This window comes from Hyperolius riggenbachi, chromosome 7 (genome assembly GCF_040937935.1).
Source record: "Hyperolius riggenbachi isolate aHypRig1 chromosome 7, aHypRig1.pri, whole genome shotgun sequence".
Taxonomy (NCBI): Eukaryota; Metazoa; Chordata; class Amphibia; order Anura; family Hyperoliidae; genus Hyperolius; species Hyperolius riggenbachi.
The window spans coordinates 228,555,774-228,577,780 of NC_090652.1; the positions used below are offsets into that span (position 1 = coordinate 228,555,774).

The window sequence follows — 22,007 nt, forward strand, 5'->3', positions numbered from 1 at the left end:
CACCAAATCTAAAGTACGAGTGAGAAAGACAAAATTCTAATGTGGACATAATAAAAACAAGTATCTCATTCTTTACTCTCTCATCTTCTCTTAACCTTTCTTGAACTGACTGTAAAGCTTCTACATGTACTATATTGTTATACAAATTGACCACGTCCATAGTAATGAGGAATTTCACCCCGTTCATATTAATGCCTTCCAATGTATTCAAAAAGTGAGTCGTGTCTTTTAGACATATAACATTATCTCTGACAATGGGCTGTAACCACGAATCAATGTATATCCCCAGAGGCTCCGCCAGGGAGTCCACTGCTGACACAATGGGTCTCCCTGGCGGGTGCCTCAGGTCTTTATGAATCTTCGGTAGTGTGTAAAACACTGGTACCCTCGGTTTATCTTTCTTCAGAACTGTTAATAATTCTTTACTTATGATTCCAGTGCTTGCTGCGTCATCCAATAAAACATCAAGTTCTCTTTTAAACATGTAGGTTGGGTCACTAGGTAACTGTCTATACATATGTTCATTTTCTAATTGATGTTTGATCTCTAATTCGTAATCTTTACGATCTTGTATCACCGTGCCCCCCCCCCCTTGTCTGCTCTTTTAATTATTATGGATGTGTCCCCTTTAAGTGCCATCAGCGCACTATATTCCTCTTTGGTTAAATTATATTGCCTCCTTTTACTTTTCTCCACATGATGTTTGGTTTCTTTTAGCACAAGATTTTCAAATAGTTCCAGTGCATTGCTGGTGAACGGGGGATCAAGTTTACTTTTAGGTTTTAATTTCTTAGGAATCTCGACCTCATCTCTCTGTCTATCTATTATTTCTCTCTCCCTCCTTGGTCTGTTAAGGCTAAACCAGGTTTTCCATCTGATGTTCCGTGTATATTTGTATAAATCCACTTTGATGTTGAACATGTTAATCCCTGAGGTTGGTACAAAACCTAGTCCCTTATTCAGAACATTCACCTCCATTTGCGTCATTTTTCTACTCGATATGTTATAAACTGTACAGTTTCTGTCCCATATATACATTGATTCGTGGTTACAGCCCATTGTCAGAGATAATGTTATATGTCTAAAAGACACGACTCACTTTTTGAATACATTGGAAGGCATTAATATGAACGGGGTGAAATTCCTCGTTACTATGGACGTGGTCAATTTGTATAACAATATAGTACATGTAGAAGCTTTACAGTCAGTTCAAGAAAGGTTAAGAGAAGATGAGAGAGTAAAGAATGAGATACTTGTTTTTATTATGTCCACATTAGAATTTTGTCTTTCTCACTCGTACTTTAGATTTGGTGATTCATACTATCTGCAGACCCAGGGGGTACCCATGGGGGCGCCGTATGCCCCGTCGGTGGCAAATATTGTTATGTCTGACTTTGAGAATATCCACTTTTTAGGTGGGGAAGCCCCGGGATACATCCATGGGTACTGTAGATTTATAGATGATTTATTCTTTTGTTGGAGTGGGAGTGAGGAGGAGCTATGCCGGTTCTATGATGACCTTAACCAGAGGCACTCAACGTTGAAATTTAAGATGGAATATGATGTGCATAAGATGCATTTTTTGGATGTGGAGATCATGAGGGAGGGGGATGGAGTGGTAACTAACCTATATAGGAAAAAGACCGACAAGAACTCTTTTCTGTCGGCAGATAGTTGCCACCCACGCCCCCTCGTTCGGGGTCTCCCCAAAAGTCAATTTATCAGAGCTAGGAGGATCACCTCCACTGATGATTTATACCTTGAGCAGGCACGGCTCCTCACTCAAGATTTTGTCAGGCGTGGCTACAGTGAGAAAAGATGTGATGAAATCACAGCAGAGGTATTGAGATTGGACAGAAAGTCATTAAGGGAGTATAAAGTAGAAACAGACACGGAGTCCAAGGAAGTAAATTTTATCACTACTTATTGTAGAGAATCTAAACTCCTACGTGATGCCGTATATAAGTTTTGGCCGGTCATAGAGAGTGATCCCCAGCTTGTCCATATATGTAAGAATCCACCGAGATTTGTGTACAGACGCGGCAAGTCACTGAAAGATCACCTAGTACGGGCAGATATAGGCCGCACAGGGATTAAAACACAGAGGTTCTTGGGTCCAGTAAAAATAGGGACATTTCCTTGTCTCAGTTGCCAGCATTGTAATAGCATTATTAAAGGCTCTGAAGTACGCCACCCAAGTTCAGGGGTTTCTATCCCACTTAAACATTATGCCACCTGTGACACCAAGGGGGTAGTATATCTCATTAAATGCCCATGTGGTCTGGCCTATGTGGGCCAGACCACACGAGACATAAAAACTAGGCTCAATGAGCATAAAAGTACCATACAGAATCCCCCTAGAGCGAGAGAAGGAGATGTACAAAAGAAAAAAGATCCACCGCTGGCGCGCCACTTTGTTGAGCTACGCCATGGAGTAACGCAGATAAGATGGCAGATTTTGGAGGTGATACAGAGTCGAGAAGGGATAGATCAAAGGAATGCCCTTTTAAGGAGGGAGGCCTACTGGATGGACAGGCTGGGGACCCAGTCACCAGGAGGGTTAAATGAGGACTTCAGTCTGAGATGCTTTTTATAACCCGTTCTAATAGTCTATTGCTGTCTTTCCCCTAGTAAGAAATCATGTAACTTTAAGGATAGTGCCCACCCCCTAAGAGGGCGTGTGTTTTTTTGAAATCCTATATATGTCTTGCAATAGTTTGTGAACTTCAGCATTTGATAAAGGGCCTTTGCCCGAAACGTCATGCTGTTGTGATGCTGATGTACAGCTGCCATTAAGATGCAATAAAAGCACTTACATGCACTTTAAAGGGTCGAGTTCTGCCGGGATTGATTTCTTTACCTGGATGATTGTGGATTGAGGAGTGATGGACCTCTAACCCGGATAGGACTCCCCAATATATACACCAGATTGATCCCAGAGGCGGGCGGAAACAGTACAGATTGCGATTGGATCTACCATCTATTCTGCAGCAGCCACGGGAATACGAATATGTCGTTTGCGGAGATCGCTAGCATAAGCGAGAATAAAGCAGAGTACTACAGCATTTCTTCAGAGGAAAGAGCAGCAATTTTGGAGCTGGGGGATTCTTTCAAATATACCTTTACAGGTACGCAAGTGGATCCAGTGGAACAGATCAAAATACAATTAGAAGCAGCAATAAGGAAAGAAGTAACACTATCCCTGCATGCATCCACATTAACGGAATATATAAAAGTGGACAGAATCCCTAGAGGTCTAAGAATTGTCCTATCGCCACTGCTGTGTAAGGACAATCCAGAATTTGTAGCCAAGTGGCATGGCATTCTAAATAAGTGTTCTCAAGACTTGATGCTTCTCACAGTACAGTATTTGCATCCTCAAATTACGGAAATCAGGAGTGAAGTGGAAAGATTGACAAGTGATTTGTTAAGCAAAGAGACACTGGAAGCGTATAATACTTTTAAATTACAACTAGATACTACAATTAAAGAACTGAAAGAAAGTATTTTGAAAGTTAAAGTTGATAAATTCAAAAGAGATACTAAAGACTACGAAAAGAATCAGGTATATACCTGGAGGCTAGCACGGATAATAGTGCGACAGTACAACAGAAATCCTCCTCCCCCAGCTGGCGGGGCGTCAGATCCTGAATTGTCGGGTAGTGAGCAAGAGTACGCTGTTCCTTTTTCCCATACGCAGCCCTCAGAGCCCAGAGGCGGAAACAGGCACCCGCCGAGAGGAAGAGGCGGAGCCGGAGGCGAAAGAGGCAGGGGTCGCGGCAGAGGCGGCAGAGGAAGTCCGCAGGGTTACCCACATCAACCAGTGAGGCGCCCGGTCACCCGGAGTCAGCCTCAATAACTATGTGCCGACAACCAGACATCTCCGCGATCAGCACAGATCCCCCTGCGCTCAGCACGGACACTCAGCAGGGAAATGTGAGTAATGTTGATACAAATGGGATCACGCTGTTTAGAGACAAACGCATGGGGATTAATGGTGAACAAGATATACAACAAGAGAATAGTGTATGGGACAGAAACTGTACAGTTTATAACATATCGAGTAGAAAAATGACGCAAATGGAGGTGAATGTTCTGAATAAGGGACTAGGTTTTGTACCAACCTCAGGGATTAACATGTTCAACATCAAAGTGGATTTATACAAATATACACGGAACATCAGATGGAAAACCTGGTTTAGCCTTAACAGACCAAGGAGGGAGAGAGAAATAATAGATAGACAGAGAGATGAGGTCGAGATTCCTAAGAAATTAAAACCTAAAAGTAAACTTGATCCCCCGTTCACCAGCAATGCACTGGAACTATTTGAAAATCTTGTGCTAAAAGAAACCAAACATCATGTGGAGAAAAGTAAAAGGAGGCAATATAATTTAACCAAAGAGGAATATAGTGCGCTGATGGCACTTAAAGGGGACACATCCATAATAATTAAAAGAGCAGACAAGGGGGGGGCCACGGTGATACAAGATCGTAAAGATTACGAATTAGAGATCAAACATCAATTAGAAAATGAACATATGTATAAACAGTTACCTAGTGACCCAACCTACATGTTTAAAAGAGAACTTGATGTTTTATTGGATGACGCAGCAAGCACTGGAATCATAAGTAAAGAATTATTAACAGTTCTGAAGAAAGATAAACCGAGGGTACCAGTGTTTTACACACTACCGAAGATTCATAAAGACCTGAGGCACCCGCCAGGGAGACCCATTGTGTCAGCAGTGGACTCCCTGGCGGAGCCTCTGGGGATATACATTGATTCGTGGTTACAGCCCATTGTCAGAGATAATGTTATATGTCTAAAAGACACGACTCACTTTTTGAAAACATTGGAAGGCATTAATATGAACGGGGTGAAATTCCTCGTTACTATGGACGTGGTCAATTTGTATAACAATATAGTACATGTAGAAGCTTTACAGTCAGTTCAAGAAAGGTTAAGAGAAGATGAGAGAGTAAAGAATGAGATACTTGTTTTTATTATGTCCACATTAGAATTTTGTCTTTCTCACTCGTACTTTAGATTTGGTGATTCATACTATCTGCAGACCCAGGGGGTACCCATGGGGGCGCCGTATGCCCCGTCGGTGGCAAATATTGTTATGTCTGACTTTGAGAATATCCACTTTTTAGGTGGGGAAGCCCCGGGATACATCCATGGGTACTGTAGATTTATAGATGATTTATTCTTTTGTTGGAGTGGGAGTGAGGAGGAGCTATGCCGGTTCTATGATGACCTTAACCAGAGGCACTCAACGTTGAAATTTAAGATGGAATATGATGTGCATAAGATGCATTTTTTGGATGTGGAGATCATGAGGGAGGGGGATGGAGTGGTAACTAACCTATATAGGAAAAAGACCGACAAGAACTCTTTTCTGTCGGCAGATAGTTGCCACCCACGCCCCCTCGTTCGGGGTCTCCCCAAAAGTCAATTTATCAGAGCTAGGAGGATCACCTCCACTGATGATTTATACCTTGAGCAGGCACGGCTCCTCACTCAAGATTTTGTCAGGCGTGGCTACAGTGAGAAAAGATGTGATGAAATCACAGCAGAGGTATTGAGATTGGACAGAAAGTCATTAAGGGAGTATAAAGTAGAAACAGACACGGAGTCCAAGGAAGTAAATTTTATCACTACTTATTGTAGAGAATCTAAACTCCTACGTGATGCCGTATATAAGTTTTGGCCGGTCATAGAGAGTGATCCCCAGCTTGTCCATATATGCAAGAATCCACCGAGATTTGTGTACAGACGCGGCAAGTCACTGAAAGATCACCTAGTACGGGCAGATATAGGCCGCACAGGGATTAAAACACAGAGGTTCTTGGGTCCAGTAAAAATAGGGACATTTCCTTGTCTCAGTTTCCAGCATTGTAATAGCATTATTAAAGGCTCTGAAGTACGCCACCCAAGTTCAGGGGTTTCTATCCCACTTAAACATTATGCCACCTGTGACACCAAGGGGGTAGTATATCTCATTAAATGCCCATGTGGTCTGGCCTATGTGGGCCAGACCACACGAGACATAAAAACTAGGCTCAATGAGCATAAAAGTACCATACAGAATCCCCCTAGAGCGAGAGAAGGAGATGTACAAAAGAAAAAAGATTCACCGCTGGCGCGCCACTTTGTTGAGCTACGCCATGGAGTAACGCAGATAAGATGGCAGATTTTGGAGGTGATACAGAGTCGAGAAGGGATAGATCAAAGGAATGCCCTTTTAAGGAGGGAGGCCTACTGGATGGACAGGCTGGGGACCCAGTCACCAGGAGGGTTAAATGAGGACTTCAGTCTGAGATGCTTTTTATAACCCGTTCTAATAGTCTATTGCTGTCTTTCCCCTAGTAAGAGATCATGTAACTTTAAGGATAGTGCCCACCCCCTAAGAGGGCGTGTGTTTTTTTGAAATCCTATATATGTCTTGCAATAGTTTGTGAACTTCAGCATTTGATAAAGGGCCTTTGCCCGAAACGTCATGCTGTTGTGATGCTGATGTACAGCTGCCATTAAGATGCAATAAAAGCACTTACATGCACTTTAAAGGGTCGAGTTCTGCCGGGATTGATTTCTTTACCTGGATGATTGTGGATTGAGGAGTGATGGACCTCTAACCCGGATAGGACTCCCCAATATATACACCAGATTGATCCCAGAGGCGGGCGGAAACAGTACAGATTGCGATTGGATCTACCATCTATTCTGCAGCAGCCACGGGAATACGAATATGTCGTTTGCGGAGATCGCTAGCATAAGCGAGAATAAAGCAGAGTACTACAGCATTTCTTCAGAGGAAAGAGCAGCAATTTTGGAGCTGGGGGATTCTTTCAAATATACCTTTACAGGTACGCAAGTGGATCCAGTGGAACAGATCAAAATACAATTAGAAGCAGCAATAAGGAAAGAAGTAACACTATCCCTGCATGCATCCACATTAACGGAATATATAAAAGTGGACAGAATCCCTAGAGGTCTAAGAATTGTCCTATCGCCACTGCTGTGTAAGGACAATCCAGAATTTGTAGCCAAGTGGCATGGCATTCTAAATAAGTGTTCTCAACACTTGATGCTTCTCACAGTACAGTATTTGCATCCTCAAATTACGGAAATCAGGAGTGAAGTGGAAAGATTGACAAGTGATTTGTTAAGCAAAGAGACACTGGAAGCGTATAATACTTTTAAATTACAACTAGATACTACAATTAAAGAACTGAAAGAAAGTATTTTGAAAGTTAAAGTTGATAAATTCAAAAGAGATACTAAAGACTACGAAAAGAATCAGGTATATACCTGGAGGCTAGCACGGATAATAGTGCGACAGTACAACAGAAATCCTCCTCCCCCAGCTGGCGGGGCGTCAGATCCTGAATTGTCGGGTAGTGAGCAAGAGTACGCTGTTCCTTTTTCCCATACGCAGCCCTCAGAGCCCAGAGGCGGAAACAGGCACCCGCCGAGAGGAAGAGGCGGAGCCGGAGGCGAAAGAGGCAGGGGTCGCGGCAGAGGCGGCAGAGGAAGTCCGCAGGGTTACCCACATCAACCAGTGAGGCGCCCGGTCACCCGGAGTCAGCCTCAATAACTATGTGCCGACAACCAGACATCTCCGCGATCAGCACAGATCCCCCTGCGCTCAGCACGGACACTCAGCAGGGAAATGTGAGTAATGTTGATACAAATGGGATCACGCTGTTTAGAGACAAACGCATGGGGATTAATGGTGAACAAGATATACAACAAGAGAATAGTGTATGGGACAGAAACTGTACAGTTTATAACATATCGAGTAGAAAAATGACGCAAATGGAGGTGAATGTTCTGAATAAGGGACTAGGTTTTGTACCAACCTCAGGGATTAACATGTTCAACATCAAAGTGGATTTATACAAATATACACGGAACATCAGATGGAAAACCTGGTTTAGCCTTAACAGACCAAGGAGGGAGAGAGAAATAATAGATAGACAGAGAGATGAGGTCGAGATTCCTAAGAAATTAAAACCTAAAAGTAAACTTGATCCCCCGTTCACCAGCAATGCACTGGAACTATTTGAAAATCTTGTGCTAAAAGAAACCAAACATCATGTGGAGAAAAGTAAAAGGAGGCAATATAATTTAACCAAAGAGGAATATAGTGCGCTGATGGCACTTAAAGGGGACACATCCATAATAATTAAAAGAGCAGACAAGGGGGGGGCCACGGTGATACAAGATCGTAAAGATTACGAATTAGAGATCAAACATCAATTAGAAAATGAACATATGTATAGACAGTTACCTAGTGACCCAACCTACATGTTTAAAAGAGAACTTGATGTTTTATTGGATGACGCAGCAAGCACTGGAATCATAAGTAAAGAATTATTAACAGTTCTGAAGAAAGATAAACCGAGGGTACCAGTGTTTTACACACTACCGAAGATTCATAAAGACCTGAGGCACCCGCCAGGGAGACCCATTGTGTCAGCAGTGGACTCCCTGGCGGAGCCTCTGGGGATATACATTGATTCGTGGTTACAGCCCATTGTCAGAGATAATGTTATATGTCTAAAAGACACGACTCACTTTTTGAATACATTGGAAGGCATTAATATGAACGGGGTGAAATTCCTCGTTACTATGGACGTGGTCAATTTGTATAACAATATAGTACATGTAGAAGCTTTACAGTCAGTTCAAGAAAGGTTAAGAGAAGATGAGAGAGTAAAGAATGAGATACTTGTTTTTATTATGTCCACATTAGAATTTTGTCTTTCTCACTCGTACTTTAGATTTGGTGATTCATACTATCTGCAGACCCAGGGGGTACCCATGGGGGCGCCGTATGCCCCGTCGGTGGCAAATATTGTTATGTCTGACTTTGAGAATATCCACTTTTTAGGTGGGGAAGCCCCGGGATACATCCATGGGTACTGTAGATTTATAGATGATTTATTCTTTTGTTGGAGTGGGAGTGAGGAGGAGCTATGCCGGTTCTATGATGACCTTAACCAGAGGCACTCAACGTTGAAATTTAAGATGGAATATGATGTGCATAAGATGCATTTTTTGGATGTGGAGATCATGAGGGAGGGGGATGGAGTGGTAACTAACCTATATAGGAAAAAGACCGACAAGAACTCTTTTCTGTCGGCAGATAGTTGCCACCCACGCCCCCTCGTTCGGGGTCTCCCCAAAAGTCAATTTATCAGAGCTAGGAGGATCACCTCCACTGATGATTTATACCTTGAGCAGGCACGGCTCCTCACTCAAGATTTTGTCAGGCGTGGCTACAGTGAGAAAAGATGTGATGAAATCACAGCAGAGGTATTGAGATTGGACAGAAAGTCATTAAGGGAGTATAAAGTAGAAACAGACACGGAGTCCAAGGAAGTAAATTTTATCACTACTTATTGTAGAGAATCTAAACTCCTACGTGATGCCGTATATAAGTTTTGGCCGGTCATAGAGAGTGATCCCCAGCTTGTCCATATATGTAAGAATCCACCGAGATTTGTGTACAGACGCGGCAAGTCACTGAAAGATCACCTAGTACGGGCAGATATAGGCCGCACAGGGATTAAAACACAGAGGTTCTTGGGTCCAGTAAAAATAGGGACATTTCCTTGTCTCAGTTGCCAGCATTGTAATAGCATTATTAAAGGCTCTGAAGTACGCCACCCAAGTTCAGGGGTTTCTATCCCACTTAAACATTATGCCACCTGTGACACCAAGGGGGTAGTATATCTCATTAAATGCCCATGTGGTCTGGCCTATGTGGGCCAGACCACACGAGACATAAAAACTAGGCTCAATGAGCATAAAAGTACCATACAGAATCCCCCTAGAGCGAGAGAAGGAGATGTACAAAAGAAAAAAGATTCACCGCTGGCGCGCCACTTTGTTGAGCTACGCCATGGAGTAACGCAGATAAGATGGCAGATTTTGGAGGTGATACAGAGTCGAGAAGGGATAGATCAAAGGAATGCCCTTTTAAGGAGGGAGGCCTACTGGATGGACAGGCTGGGGACCCAGTCACCAGGAGGGTTAAATGAGGACTTCAGTCTGAGATGCTTTTTATAACCCGTTCTAATAGTATATTGCTGTCTTTCCCCTAGTAAGAGATCATGTAACTTTAAGGATAGTGCCCACCCCCTAAGAGGGCGTGTGTTTTTTTGAAATCCTATATATGTCTTGCAATAGTTTGTGAACTTCAGCATTTGATAAAGGGCCTTTGCCCGAAACGTCATGCTGTTGTGATGCTGATGTACAGCTGCCATTAAGATGCAATAAAAGCACTTACATGCACTTTAAAGGGTCGAGTTCTGCCGGGATTGATTTCTTTACCTGGATGATTGTGGATTGAGGAGTGATGGACCTCTAACCCGGATAGGACTCCCCAATATATACACCAGATTGATCCTAGAGGCGGGCGGAAACAGTACAGATTGCGATTGGATCTACCATCTATTCTGCAGCAGCCACGGGAATACGAATATGTCGTTTGCGGAGATCGCTAGCATAAGCGAGAATAAAGCAGAGTACTACAGCATTTCTTCAGAGGAAAGAGCAGCAATTTTGGAGCTGGGGGATTCTTTCAAATATACCTTTACAGGTACGCAAGTGGATCCAGTGGAACAGATCAAAATACAATTAGAAGCAGCAATAAGGAAAGAAGTAACACTATCCCTGCATGCATCCACATTAACGGAATATATAAAAGTGGACAGAATCCCTAGAGGTCTAAGAATTGTCCTATCGCCACTGCTGTGTAAGGACAATCCAGAATTTGTAGCCAAGTGGCATGGCATTCTAAATAAGTGTTCTCAACACTTGATGCTTCTCACAGTACAGTATTTGCATCCTCAAATTACGGAAATCAGGAGTGAAGTGGAAAGATTGACAAGTGATTTGTTAAGCAAAGAGACACTGGAAGCGTATAATACTTTTAAATTACAACTAGATACTACAATTAAAGAACTGAAAGAAAGTATTTTGAAAGTTAAAGTTGATAAATTCAAAAGAGATACTAAAGACTACGAAAAGAATCAGGTATATACCTGGAGGCTAGCACGGAGAATAGTGCGACAGTACAACAGAAATCCTCCTCCCCCAGCTGGCGGGGCGTCAGATCCTGAATTGTCGGGTAGTGAGCAAGAGTACGCTGTTCCTTTTTCCCATACGCAGCCCTCAGAGCCCAGAGGCGGAAACAGGCACCCGCCGAGAGGAAGAGGCGGAGCCGGAGGCGAAAGAGGCAGGGGTCGCGGCAGAGGCGGCAGAGGAAGTCCGCAGGGTTACCCACATCAACCAGTGAGGCGCCCGGTCACCCGGAGTCAGCCTCAATAACTATGTGCCGACAACCAGACATCTCCGCGATCAGCACAGATCCCCCTGCGCTCAGCACGGACACTCAGCAGGGAAATGTGAGTAATGTTGATACAAATGGGATCACGCTGTTTAGAGACAAACGCATGGGGATTAATGGTGAACAAGATATACAACAAGAGAATAGTGTATGGGACAGAAACTGTACAGTTTATAACATATCGAGTAGAAAAATGACGCAAATGGAGGTGAATGTTCTGAATAAGGGACTAGGTTTTGTACCAACCTCAGGGATTAACATGTTCAACATCAAAGTGGATTTATACAAATATACACGGAACATCAGATGGAAAACCTGGTTTAGCCTTAACAGACCAAGGAGGGAGAGAGAAATAATAGATAGACAGAGAGATGAGGTCGAGATTCCTAAGAAATTAAAACCTAAAAGTAAACTTGATCCCCCGTTCACCAGCAATGCACTGGAACTATTTGAAAATCTTGTGCTAAAAGAAACCAAACATCATGTGGAGAAAAGTAAAAGGAGGCAATATAATTTAACCAAAGAGGAATATAGTGCGCTGATGGCACTTAAAGGGGACACATCCATAATAATTAAAAGAGCAGACAAGGGGGGGGCCACGGTGATACAAGATCGTAAAGATTACGAATTAGAGATCAAACATCAATTAGAAAATGAACATATGTATAGACAGTGAAGAGGAGCTATGCCGGTTCTATGATGACCTTAACCAGAGGCACTCAACGTTGAAATTTAAGATGGAATATGATGTGCATAAGATGCATTTTTTGGATGTGGAGATCATGAGGGAGGGGGATGGAGTGGTAACTAACCTATATAGGAAAAAGACCGACAAGAACTCTTTTCTGTCGGCAGATAGTTGCCACCCACGCCCCCTCGTTCGGGGTCTCCCCAAAAGTCAATTTATCAGAGCTAGGAGGATCACCTCCACTGATGATTTATACCTTGAGCAGGCACGGCTCCTCACTCAAGATTTTGTCAGGCGTGGCTACAGTGAGAAAAGATGTGATGAAATCACAGCAGAGGTATTGAGATTGGACAGAAAGTCATTAAGGGAGTATAAAGTAGAAACAGACACGGAGTCCAAGGAAGTAAATTTTATCACTACTTATTGTAGAGAATCTAAACTCCTACGTGATGCCGTATATAAGTTTTGGCCGGTCATAGAGAGTGATCCCCAGCTTGTCCATATATGTAAGAATCCACCGAGATTTGTGTACAGACGCGGCAAGTCACTGAAAGATCACCTAGTACGGGCAGATATAGGCCGCACAGGGATTAAAACACAGAGGTTCTTGGGTCCAGTAAAAATAGGGACATTTCCTTGTCTCAGTTGCCAGCATTGTAATAGCATTATTAAAGGCTCTGAAGTACGCCACCCAAGTTCAGGGGTTTCTATCCCACTTAAACATTATGCCACCTGTGACACCAAGGGGGTAGTATATCTCATTAAATGCCCATGTGGTCTGGCCTATGTGGGCCAGACCACACGAGACATAAAAACTAGGCTCAATGAGCATAAAAGTACCATACAGAATCCCCCTAGAGCGAGAGAAGGAGATGTACAAAAGAAAAAAGATTCACCGCTGGCGCGCCACTTTGTTGAGCTACGCCATGGAGTAACGCAGATAAGATGGCAGATTTTGGAGGTGATACAGAGTCGAGAAGGGATAGATCAAAGGAATGCCCTTTTAAGGAGGGAGGCCTACTGGATGGACAGGCTGGGGACCCAGTCACCAGGAGGGTTAAATGAGGACTTCAGTCTGAGATGCTTTTTATAACCCGTTCTAATAGTCTATTGCTGTCTTTCCCCTAGTAAGAGATCATGTAACTTTAAGGATAGTGCCCACCCCCTAAGAGGGCGTGTGTTTTTTTGAAATCCTATATATGTCTTGCAATAGTTTGTGAACTTCAGCATTTGATAAAGGGCCTTTGCCCGAAACGTCATGCTGTTGTGATGCTGATGTACAGCTGCCATTAAGATGCAATAAAAGCACTTACATGCACTTTAAAGGGTCGAGTTCTGCCGGGATTGATTTCTTTACCTGGATGATTGTGGATTGAGGAGTGATGGACCTCTAACCCGGATAGGACTCCCCAATATATACACCAGATTGATCCTAGAGGCGGGCGGAAACAGTACAGATTGCGATTGGATCTACCATCTATTCTGCAGCAGCCACGGGAATACGAATATGTCGTTTGCGGAGATCGCTAGCATAAGCGAGAATAAAGCAGAGTACTACAGCATTTCTTCAGAGGAAAGAGCAGCAATTTTGGAGCTGGGGGATTCTTTCAAATATACCTTTACAGGTACGCAAGTGGATCCAGTGGAACAGATCAAAATACAATTAGAAGCAGCAATAAGGAAAGAAGTAACACTATCCCTGCATGCATCCACATTAACGGAATATATAAAAGTGGACAGAATCCCTAGAGGTCTAAGAATTGTCCTATCGCCACTGCTGTGTAAGGACAATCCAGAATTTGTAGCCAAGTGGCATGGCATTCTAAATAAGTGTTCTCAACACTTGATGCTTCTCACAGTACAGTATTTGCATCCTCAAATTACGGAAATCAGGAGTGAAGTGGAAAGATTGACAAGTGATTTGTTAAGCAAAGAGACACTGGAAGCGTATAATACTTTTAAATTACAACTAGATACTACAATTAAAGAACTGAAAGAAAGTATTTTGAAAGTTAAAGTTGATAAATTCAAAAGAGATACTAAAGACTACGAAAAGAATCAGGTATATACCTGGAGGCTAGCACGGAGAATAGTGCGACAGTACAACAGAAATCCTCCTCCCCCAGCTGGCGGGGCGTCAGATCCTGAATTGTCGGGTAGTGAGCAAGAGTACGCTGTTCCTTTTTCCCATACGCAGCCCTCAGAGCCCAGAGGCGGAAACAGGCACCCGCCGAGAGGAAGAGGCGGAGCCGGAGGCGAAAGAGGCAGGGGTCGCGGCAGAGGCGGCAGAGGAAGTCCGCAGGGTTACCCACATCAACCAGTGAGGCGCCCGGTCACCCGGAGTCAGCCTCAATAACTATGTGCCGACAACCAGACATCTCCGCGATCAGCACAGATCCCCCTGCGCTCAGCACGGACACTCAGCAGGGAAATGTGAGTAATGTTGATACAAATGGGATCACGCTGTTTAGAGACAAACGCATGGGGATTAATGGTGAACAAGATATACAACAAGAGAATAGTGTATGGGACAGAAACTGTACAGTTTATAACATATCGAGTAGAAAAATGACGCAAATGGAGGTGAATGTTCTGAATAAGGGACTAGGTTTTGTACCAACCTCAGGGATTAACATGTTCAACATCAAAGTGGATTTATACAAATATACACGGAACATCAGATGGAAAACCTGGTTTAGCCTTAACAGACCAAGGAGGGAGAGAGAAATAATAGATAGACAGAGAGATGAGGTCGAGATTCCTAAGAAATTAAAACCTAAAAGTAAACTTGATCCCCCGTTCACCAGCAATGCACTGGAACTATTTGAAAATCTTGTGCTAAAAGAAACCAAACATCATGTGGAGAAAAGTAAAAGGAGGCAATATAATTTAACCAAAGAGGAATATAGTGCGCTGATGGCACTTAAAGGGGACACATCCATAATAATTAAAAGAGCAGACAAGGGGGGGGCCACGGTGATACAAGATCGTAAAGATTACGAATTAGAGATCAAACATCAATTAGAAAATGAACATATGTATAGACAGTGAAGAGGAGCTATGCCGGTTCTATGATGACCTTAACCAGAGGCACTCAACGTTGAAATTTAAGATGGAATATGATGTGCATAAGATGCATTTTTTGGATGTGGAGATCATGAGGGAGGGGGATGGAGTGGTAACTAACCTATATAGGAAAAAGACCGACAAGAACTCTTTTCTGTCGGCAGATAGTTGCCACCCACGCCCCCTCGTTCGGGGTCTCCCCAAAAGTCAATTTATCAGAGCTAGGAGGATCACCTCCACTGATGATTTATACCTTGAGCAGGCACGGCTCCTCACTCAAGATTTTGTCAGGCGTGGCTACAGTGAGAAAAGATGTGATGAAATCACAGCAGAGGTATTGAGATTGGACAGAAAGTCATTAAGGGAGTATAAAGTAGAAACAGACACGGAGTCCAAGGAAGTAAATTTTATCACTACTTATTGTAGAGAATCTAAACTCCTACGTGATGCCGTATATAAGTTTTGGCCGGTCATAGAGAGTGATCCCCAGCTTGTCCATATATGTAAGAATCCACCGAGATTTGTGTACAGACGCGGCAAGTCACTGAAAGATCACCTAGTACGGGCAGATATAGGCCGCACAGGGATTAAAACACAGAGGTTCTTGGGTCCAGTAAAAATAGGGACATTTCCTTGTCTCAGTTTCCAGCATTGTAATAGCATTATTAAAGGCTCTGAAGTACGCCACCCAAGTTCAGGGGTTTCTATCCCACTTAAACATTATGCCACCTGTGACACCAAGGGGGTAGTATATCTCATTAAATGCCCATGTGGTCTGGCCTATGTGGGCCAGACCACACGAGACATAAAAACTAGGCTCAATGAGCATAAAAGTACCATACAGAATCCCCCTAGAGCGAGAGAAGGAGATGTACAAAAGAAAAAAGATTCACCGCTGGCGCGCCACTTTGTTGAGCTACGCCATGGAGTAACGCAGATAAGATGGCAGATTTTGGAGGTGATACAGAGTCGAGAAGGGATAGATCAAAGGAATGCCCTTTTAAGGAGGGAGGCCTACTGGATGGACAGGCTGGGGACCCAGTCACCAGGAGGGTTAAATGAGGACTTCAGTCTGAGATGCTTTTTATAACCCGTTCTAATAGTCTATTGCTGTCTTTCCCCTAGTAAGAGATCATGTAACTTTAAGGATAGTGCCCACCCCCTAAGAGGGCGTGTGTTTTTTTGAAATCCTATATATGTCTTGCAATAGTTTGTGAACTTCAGCATTTGATAAAGGGCCTTTGCCCGAAACGTCATGCTGTTGTGATGCTGATGTACAGCTGCCATTAAGATGCAATAAAAGCACTTACATGCACTTTAAAGGGTCGAGTTCTGCCGGGATTGATTTCTTTCCCCCCTTTAGATAGCCAAATGTGCCCCCCTTCCTTCTGTTTATAAAGCCAGATTTGCTCCCCTTCCTCCTTTTTATATAGACAGATGTGCCCAATTTTCCAGCTGCTGTAACGTTTCTGCACTCCTCTGCAGAGGGAGGGAGAGAAGCAGGGGCACTTCGGGTAGCCAGCAAGCTGCCTCTAACATGCGTGGGGGTGCAGCAGCTGCGCCCTTGCCCACCCATAGCTACGCCTCTGCAAAGAATGTTTAGTCCTTCAAAGGGAAGTCCACTATACCCAATCTTGACACTCAATGTATTTTATGAGGGCTTTGGGTTCTTCAAGACACCACAATAGGGTATTGCAGCCGCAAATACTTAATTTACTTTTATTGATACTAAAATACAAAAAATGCTCCCTTGCAATAATCCAAAAAAATCAATCTTCATAAATATCACAACAAAGCATCAGAGGCTATATTCAGGATTATGAAATCCTTCATGAGACTGACAAAGCTCATGATCTGGCTTGATGTAATGAGCATATATTGTTTCAGCAATGACACAAGTTTGTTTCCGACAAGATGTGCCCTTCATCAGGCCTTTGTATAAAAGATTCTCATAAGCTCAATCAAAAGCAAAACCAGAGACATTGGCCTCAATTCATTAAGCTTTATCAAACACTTTATCAACCGTTTGATAATTTACCTCATGGGTAAAATCTAATTTTGAATTCACTTAGGTGTTACATATTTGTCAAATGTTTTATCAATAAAACATTCAATAAATCTATAACACCTTAGTGAATTCAAAATTAGATTTTACCCATGAGGTAAATTATCAAACGTTTGATAAAATGTTTGATAAAGCTTAGTGAATTGAGGCCATTGTATAGAATGTTTTGAAAAGAGGAGGCAGCATCTGAACCAACCAGATGCATTCACACCATCTCAAGGCAGGTATCCCCTAAGCAGCTAGGTAGGGAGTGAGTTTTGGGAATACTACTCCAAGGGCCTTCTTCTGACAATAGGTATGTTGATGCACAATAACAATTGTACAATAGGAATGGATTGCATAAAGTCTCACATTCTCAACATATTTATTTATTGCCACACAAAGAATGACGGACCCGTCGCTGATAGATCATATGACCCGGCTGAAGCTGAAACTGCTGGAGAAGGTGAGGATGGTGTTTTTTCTTTATTTTCTGTAATTGAAGTGTTTCAGTTTTCGAATCCATTCATAATTCTTTTTTCTTGCATTACTATATTCATGCAAATGGCATCTTAACTTTCCAAATGCGTGATTAAAATCCATCTAAACCAGGGTTGCCAACCTATTTTCTAATTTTTGACGGACAAAAGGCCCCAAAAAGCAGGACACTCAAAATTTTGGACGGACAGGGGGTGGAGTTGGGGGTGGAGTTAAAAGCGCACTTTTAAGTAGAGTTGTGGGTGGCTCTAAGCTCTGGCCATTATTATTATTTTAAATATTTATATAGCCAGGGCTGTGGAGTCGGAGTCGAGGAGTCAGAGCAATATTTGGGTACCTGGAGTCAATGGTTTCATAAAAGGCATCGGAGTTGGATGACTTTTGTACCAACTCCACAGCCCTGTATAAAGCAATGACATCTTCTGCAGCACTTTACAGGGTACATAGTCATGTCACTCAATCCTCAGAGGAGCTCACAATTTAATCCGGTCATAGTCTAATGTCCTACCATATTATTAGGTATTTAAATAGCACTTAAATCTGCGGCAGCAATTCACAGAGTAAATTATCATGCCACTGAATGTCCTCAGAGGAGCCCACAGTCTACTCTAATCCAGGGGTGGGCCAACTTTTGACTCAAGGGCCACATTGGGTTTTTCACGTTTGACTGGGGGGTTGGACCAGAATAGGAGTGCGGCGCGCATAGCGCGCCGTGGCAAAAAATTGGTGTGGCCATGACAGGATGTGGGCTGAGCTAACTGTTATGTAACAGAGTAACACAAATACAGTGGACGCAAGTTCTCTCCTAAAACACAGGTAAAGTGACCCTAAAAGAAATTAGACAATGTTCCACCACCCACAAATAACAACCTAGGACAGCGAAGCACGTACGCCAAGCGCATGCGCATAGGATAGCTGTCTGAAAGTGCATGGGACAGCAGGAGCACACAATACAGGTATGAACAGACAAGTGATTTTGGGGAGCATTTGGATAGACAGTCCATCTAAATATGGATGCTTGGCAACCCTGGTCAGCCATCTACCTCAGAGGGGTAGATTATTATGGCATTTTTCATATGTCCAAATCTTGCCTTGGTGGTGCAGTGAGGTTTTATTGTAAGGTGCATTTATTTCCTATTATATAATTCACTGAGAAATGGCTGATATAATTTATGGATCTCCTTTATGTAACTATAATAGAAAATGCATGCACCTCACAATAAAACAAAAGTTTTGTATGCAATACTAGACAGCAATAGTACACTAAGTTGCACAGCATTACTTTAGGGCAGCTTTTCATCCATTATTAGCATTGTGTGAGACATGCAGCCCTGTCTTGCTTGTCAGGGCTCTGCATCGTGTCACACACACCATAAGCAGAGGAATTCTGTGTCATCCGCTCCTGGCTGCAGAGGTCATATACCCCAGGAGCAGACGACACAGTCTCACAGGAATTACACTAATTTATACCTGGTTGGCTGAGATCTAAAGAACACGGCTGTGAATGGTAAACAGTTCTTTCTCCTGACCTGTTGTGCTACTGTCTGCTACAGTAGACGGAGTTTGTGGAGGGCGAGCTCTGTCGGCTGGCTGCCTCTCTCATTGGCTGGAAGAAGGCACCAGCATAAAAAAAGAAGGCTCCTGATTGGTGGGCGGGAGGTAAGGGAAAAATAGAAGCTCCTGATTGGTGGGCGGGAGGGAAGGGGAAAATAGAAGCTCCTGATTGGTGGGCGGGAGGGAAGGGGAAAATAGAAGCTCCTGATTGGTGGGCGGGAGGGAAGGGGAAAATAGAAGCTTCTGATTGGAGGGCGGGAGGGAAAGGGAAAAAGTTTTTATCAGGGCAGCCGCAGGGGACCAGGCTGCCTATAGTAGCAGTGTCAGAGAGTTATTTTAACGGACGCCTGTCCCAAAAGGACGGGCAGTACGGACAGGGGAAATTTCATGTCTTAATTACGGACTGCCCGTCCTTAGACGGACGGTTGGCAACCCTGATCTAAACCCAAATTTAAAAAACACACAGCTAGACTAGTGGTGACTAGTTCTGTACTGCTATTTTTTTTTATTTTTCCTTACCACTATTTTCCATAGGTATTGGGCTGTGAGGCTGCTAACACTGAGTTTCCACTACCTAGTTCTGGCAGTCTTTATGCATATACCATGCTTTATGCACATACTTTACTCTGTGGGAGCAAGGACCACCAGAACTTTAACCACTTAAGCCCTCGGTCGTTTTCACTTTATGCATCCAAGCAATGTTCACCTCCCAATTATTAGCCTATAACTTTATCACTACTTATCACAATGAACTGATCTATATTTAGTTTTTTCCGCCACCAATTAGGCTTTCTTTGGGTGGTACATTTTGCTAAGAGCTACCTTACTGTAAATGCATTTTAACAGTAAGAATAAGAAAAAAACTGAAAAAATTCATTATTTCTCAGTTTACGGCCATTATAGATTTAAAATAATACATGCCTCCATAATGAAAACCCACATATTGTATTTGCCCATTTGTCCCGGTTATTTCACCATTTAAATTATGTCCCTATTATTATTATTATTATTATTTAGTATTTATATAGCGCCGACATATTACGCAGCGCTGTACAGTGTATATATATATCTTGTCACTAACTGTCCCTCAAAGGAGCTCGCAATCTAATCCCTACCATTGCCATATGTCTATATTATGTAGTGTAAGTACTGTAGTCTAGGGCCAATTTTAGGGGGAGCCAATTAACTTATCCGTATGTTTTTGGAATGTGGGAGGAAACCGGAGTGCCCGGAGGAAACCCATGCAGTGTATTGCGACAATATTTTATTTGGAAATAAAAGAGCATTTTTTCCGTTTTGCATCCATCACTATTTACAAGCTTATAAAAAAAAGAAAGAAAAAAATATTTCATCTTTACATAGATATTTAAAAAGTTTAGACCCTTAGGTAAATATTTGTTTTTTTTTATTGTAATGTTTTTTTGTTTTTTTATTAAACATTTTATGTGGGTATTTTTGGGAGGGTGGGATGTAAATAGTGTTTGATTTGGGGAAATAAATGTGTATTTAAATTTTTTTTTACTTTTAGATGTAATTTTACTTTTTGGCCACAAGATGGCAGTTTTTTTTTACATTACGTCACTCTAAGCGTACAATGTACGCTTAGAGGGACATAGGAGTCAGAAAAAGCGAAGCTTCCGAGAGAAGCTGGTGCTTTTTCTGCGGGGGAGAGGAATCAGTGATCGGGCACCATGGCCCGATTCATTGATTCCTGGGCTAACAAATCCGCTGCCGGGAGCGCGCGGGTGTGCACATGTCCTCCTTGACGTAGAACAAAGTGGTTAAAGTAGTTAGTTACCCTATAACAGCAGTGAGAAGGGATTTTGGCAGCTCTCTCCCCAGCATGCAATGGGCCGGGTACACTAGGCCATTACCTGGTTTGCATGGTCCAGTAAATGGCCATGTGCATTATTACAAAACTGGGGAAGGAGAATACCTTAGTGTGTTCACCATCAGATAAGCTAGAACGTTTTGAAATAGGATTTATACTGTTCATTGCCAAAGAAAAAGCTTTTAGCAAGACCAGCTTCATCACTGCTTATCTACATTTTAGGGCTTGTAAATGTATATGATTGTTTTTTCATTATTATTTAATAGTCATAATATTATTTTAAATAAGAAAACATTTTCCTTTAACAGAATTGCATTTTTCTTGTTTGATTGCAGAGGCTAGAAAATGAGCGTGATCTTGATGAAGATGATGATGTAGAAGTCACAACAGCAAGTAAGAGCAATCAATGCTCATTTGCAGCACTATGATTAATCAGTGTAAAAAAACATACATTATGACACACTGGTCCTTACTTTCGTTATGAGTTACATCTACTCTTTCCCTAGAATTCTAGCTTGAAAGGGAATAATTAATTTCCTTTTAAACAATACCAGTTGCCTGGCTGCTGATCTGCTGCCTCCAATACTTGTAGCCACAGACCCTAAACAAGCGTGAAGATCAGGTGTTTGTGACAAAAATCTGACTGGATTAGCGTGCATGCTTGTTTCAGGTGTGTGATTCAGACACTACTGCAGCCAAAGAGATCAGCAGGACTGTCAGGCAACAGGTATTATTTAAAAGGAAATAAATATGGCAGCCCCCATGTACCTCTTGCTTTAGGTTCACTTTAACAACCCTAACCTGCAGAATGTGAGCTGGCAAGCACCTACGTTTTACTACAGGCACTTTTCAGAGCAAGATCTGCTGAAACAGTGTAAAGTCTATTGAAACAGTAGCTACTGGTCTTTTTTAGTCAGCAGACATCACAAAGTTGTGCTGGTGCAAAAGTGAAGGGAATGTCT

At 42.6% G+C, this 22,007-nt stretch overlaps 1 protein-coding gene across 2 annotated transcripts in view; it reads left to right on the forward strand.

The window, feature by feature from the left end:
- LOC137524890 (uncharacterized protein C21orf58-like) overlaps positions 1-22,007 on the forward strand; it is a 59,666-nt gene that overhangs the window by 16,056 nt on the left and 21,603 nt on the right. For both annotated transcript variants that reach the window (XM_068245376.1, XM_068245375.1), the window contains exons 2-3: positions 17,568-17,628; positions 21,381-21,438. In XM_068245376.1, coding sequence (XP_068101477.1) covers positions 17,569-17,628; positions 21,381-21,438 — 118 coding nt within the window. In that variant the 5' untranslated portion in view covers position 17,568. The remainder of the gene's footprint in view (positions 1-17,567; positions 17,629-21,380; positions 21,439-22,007) is intronic.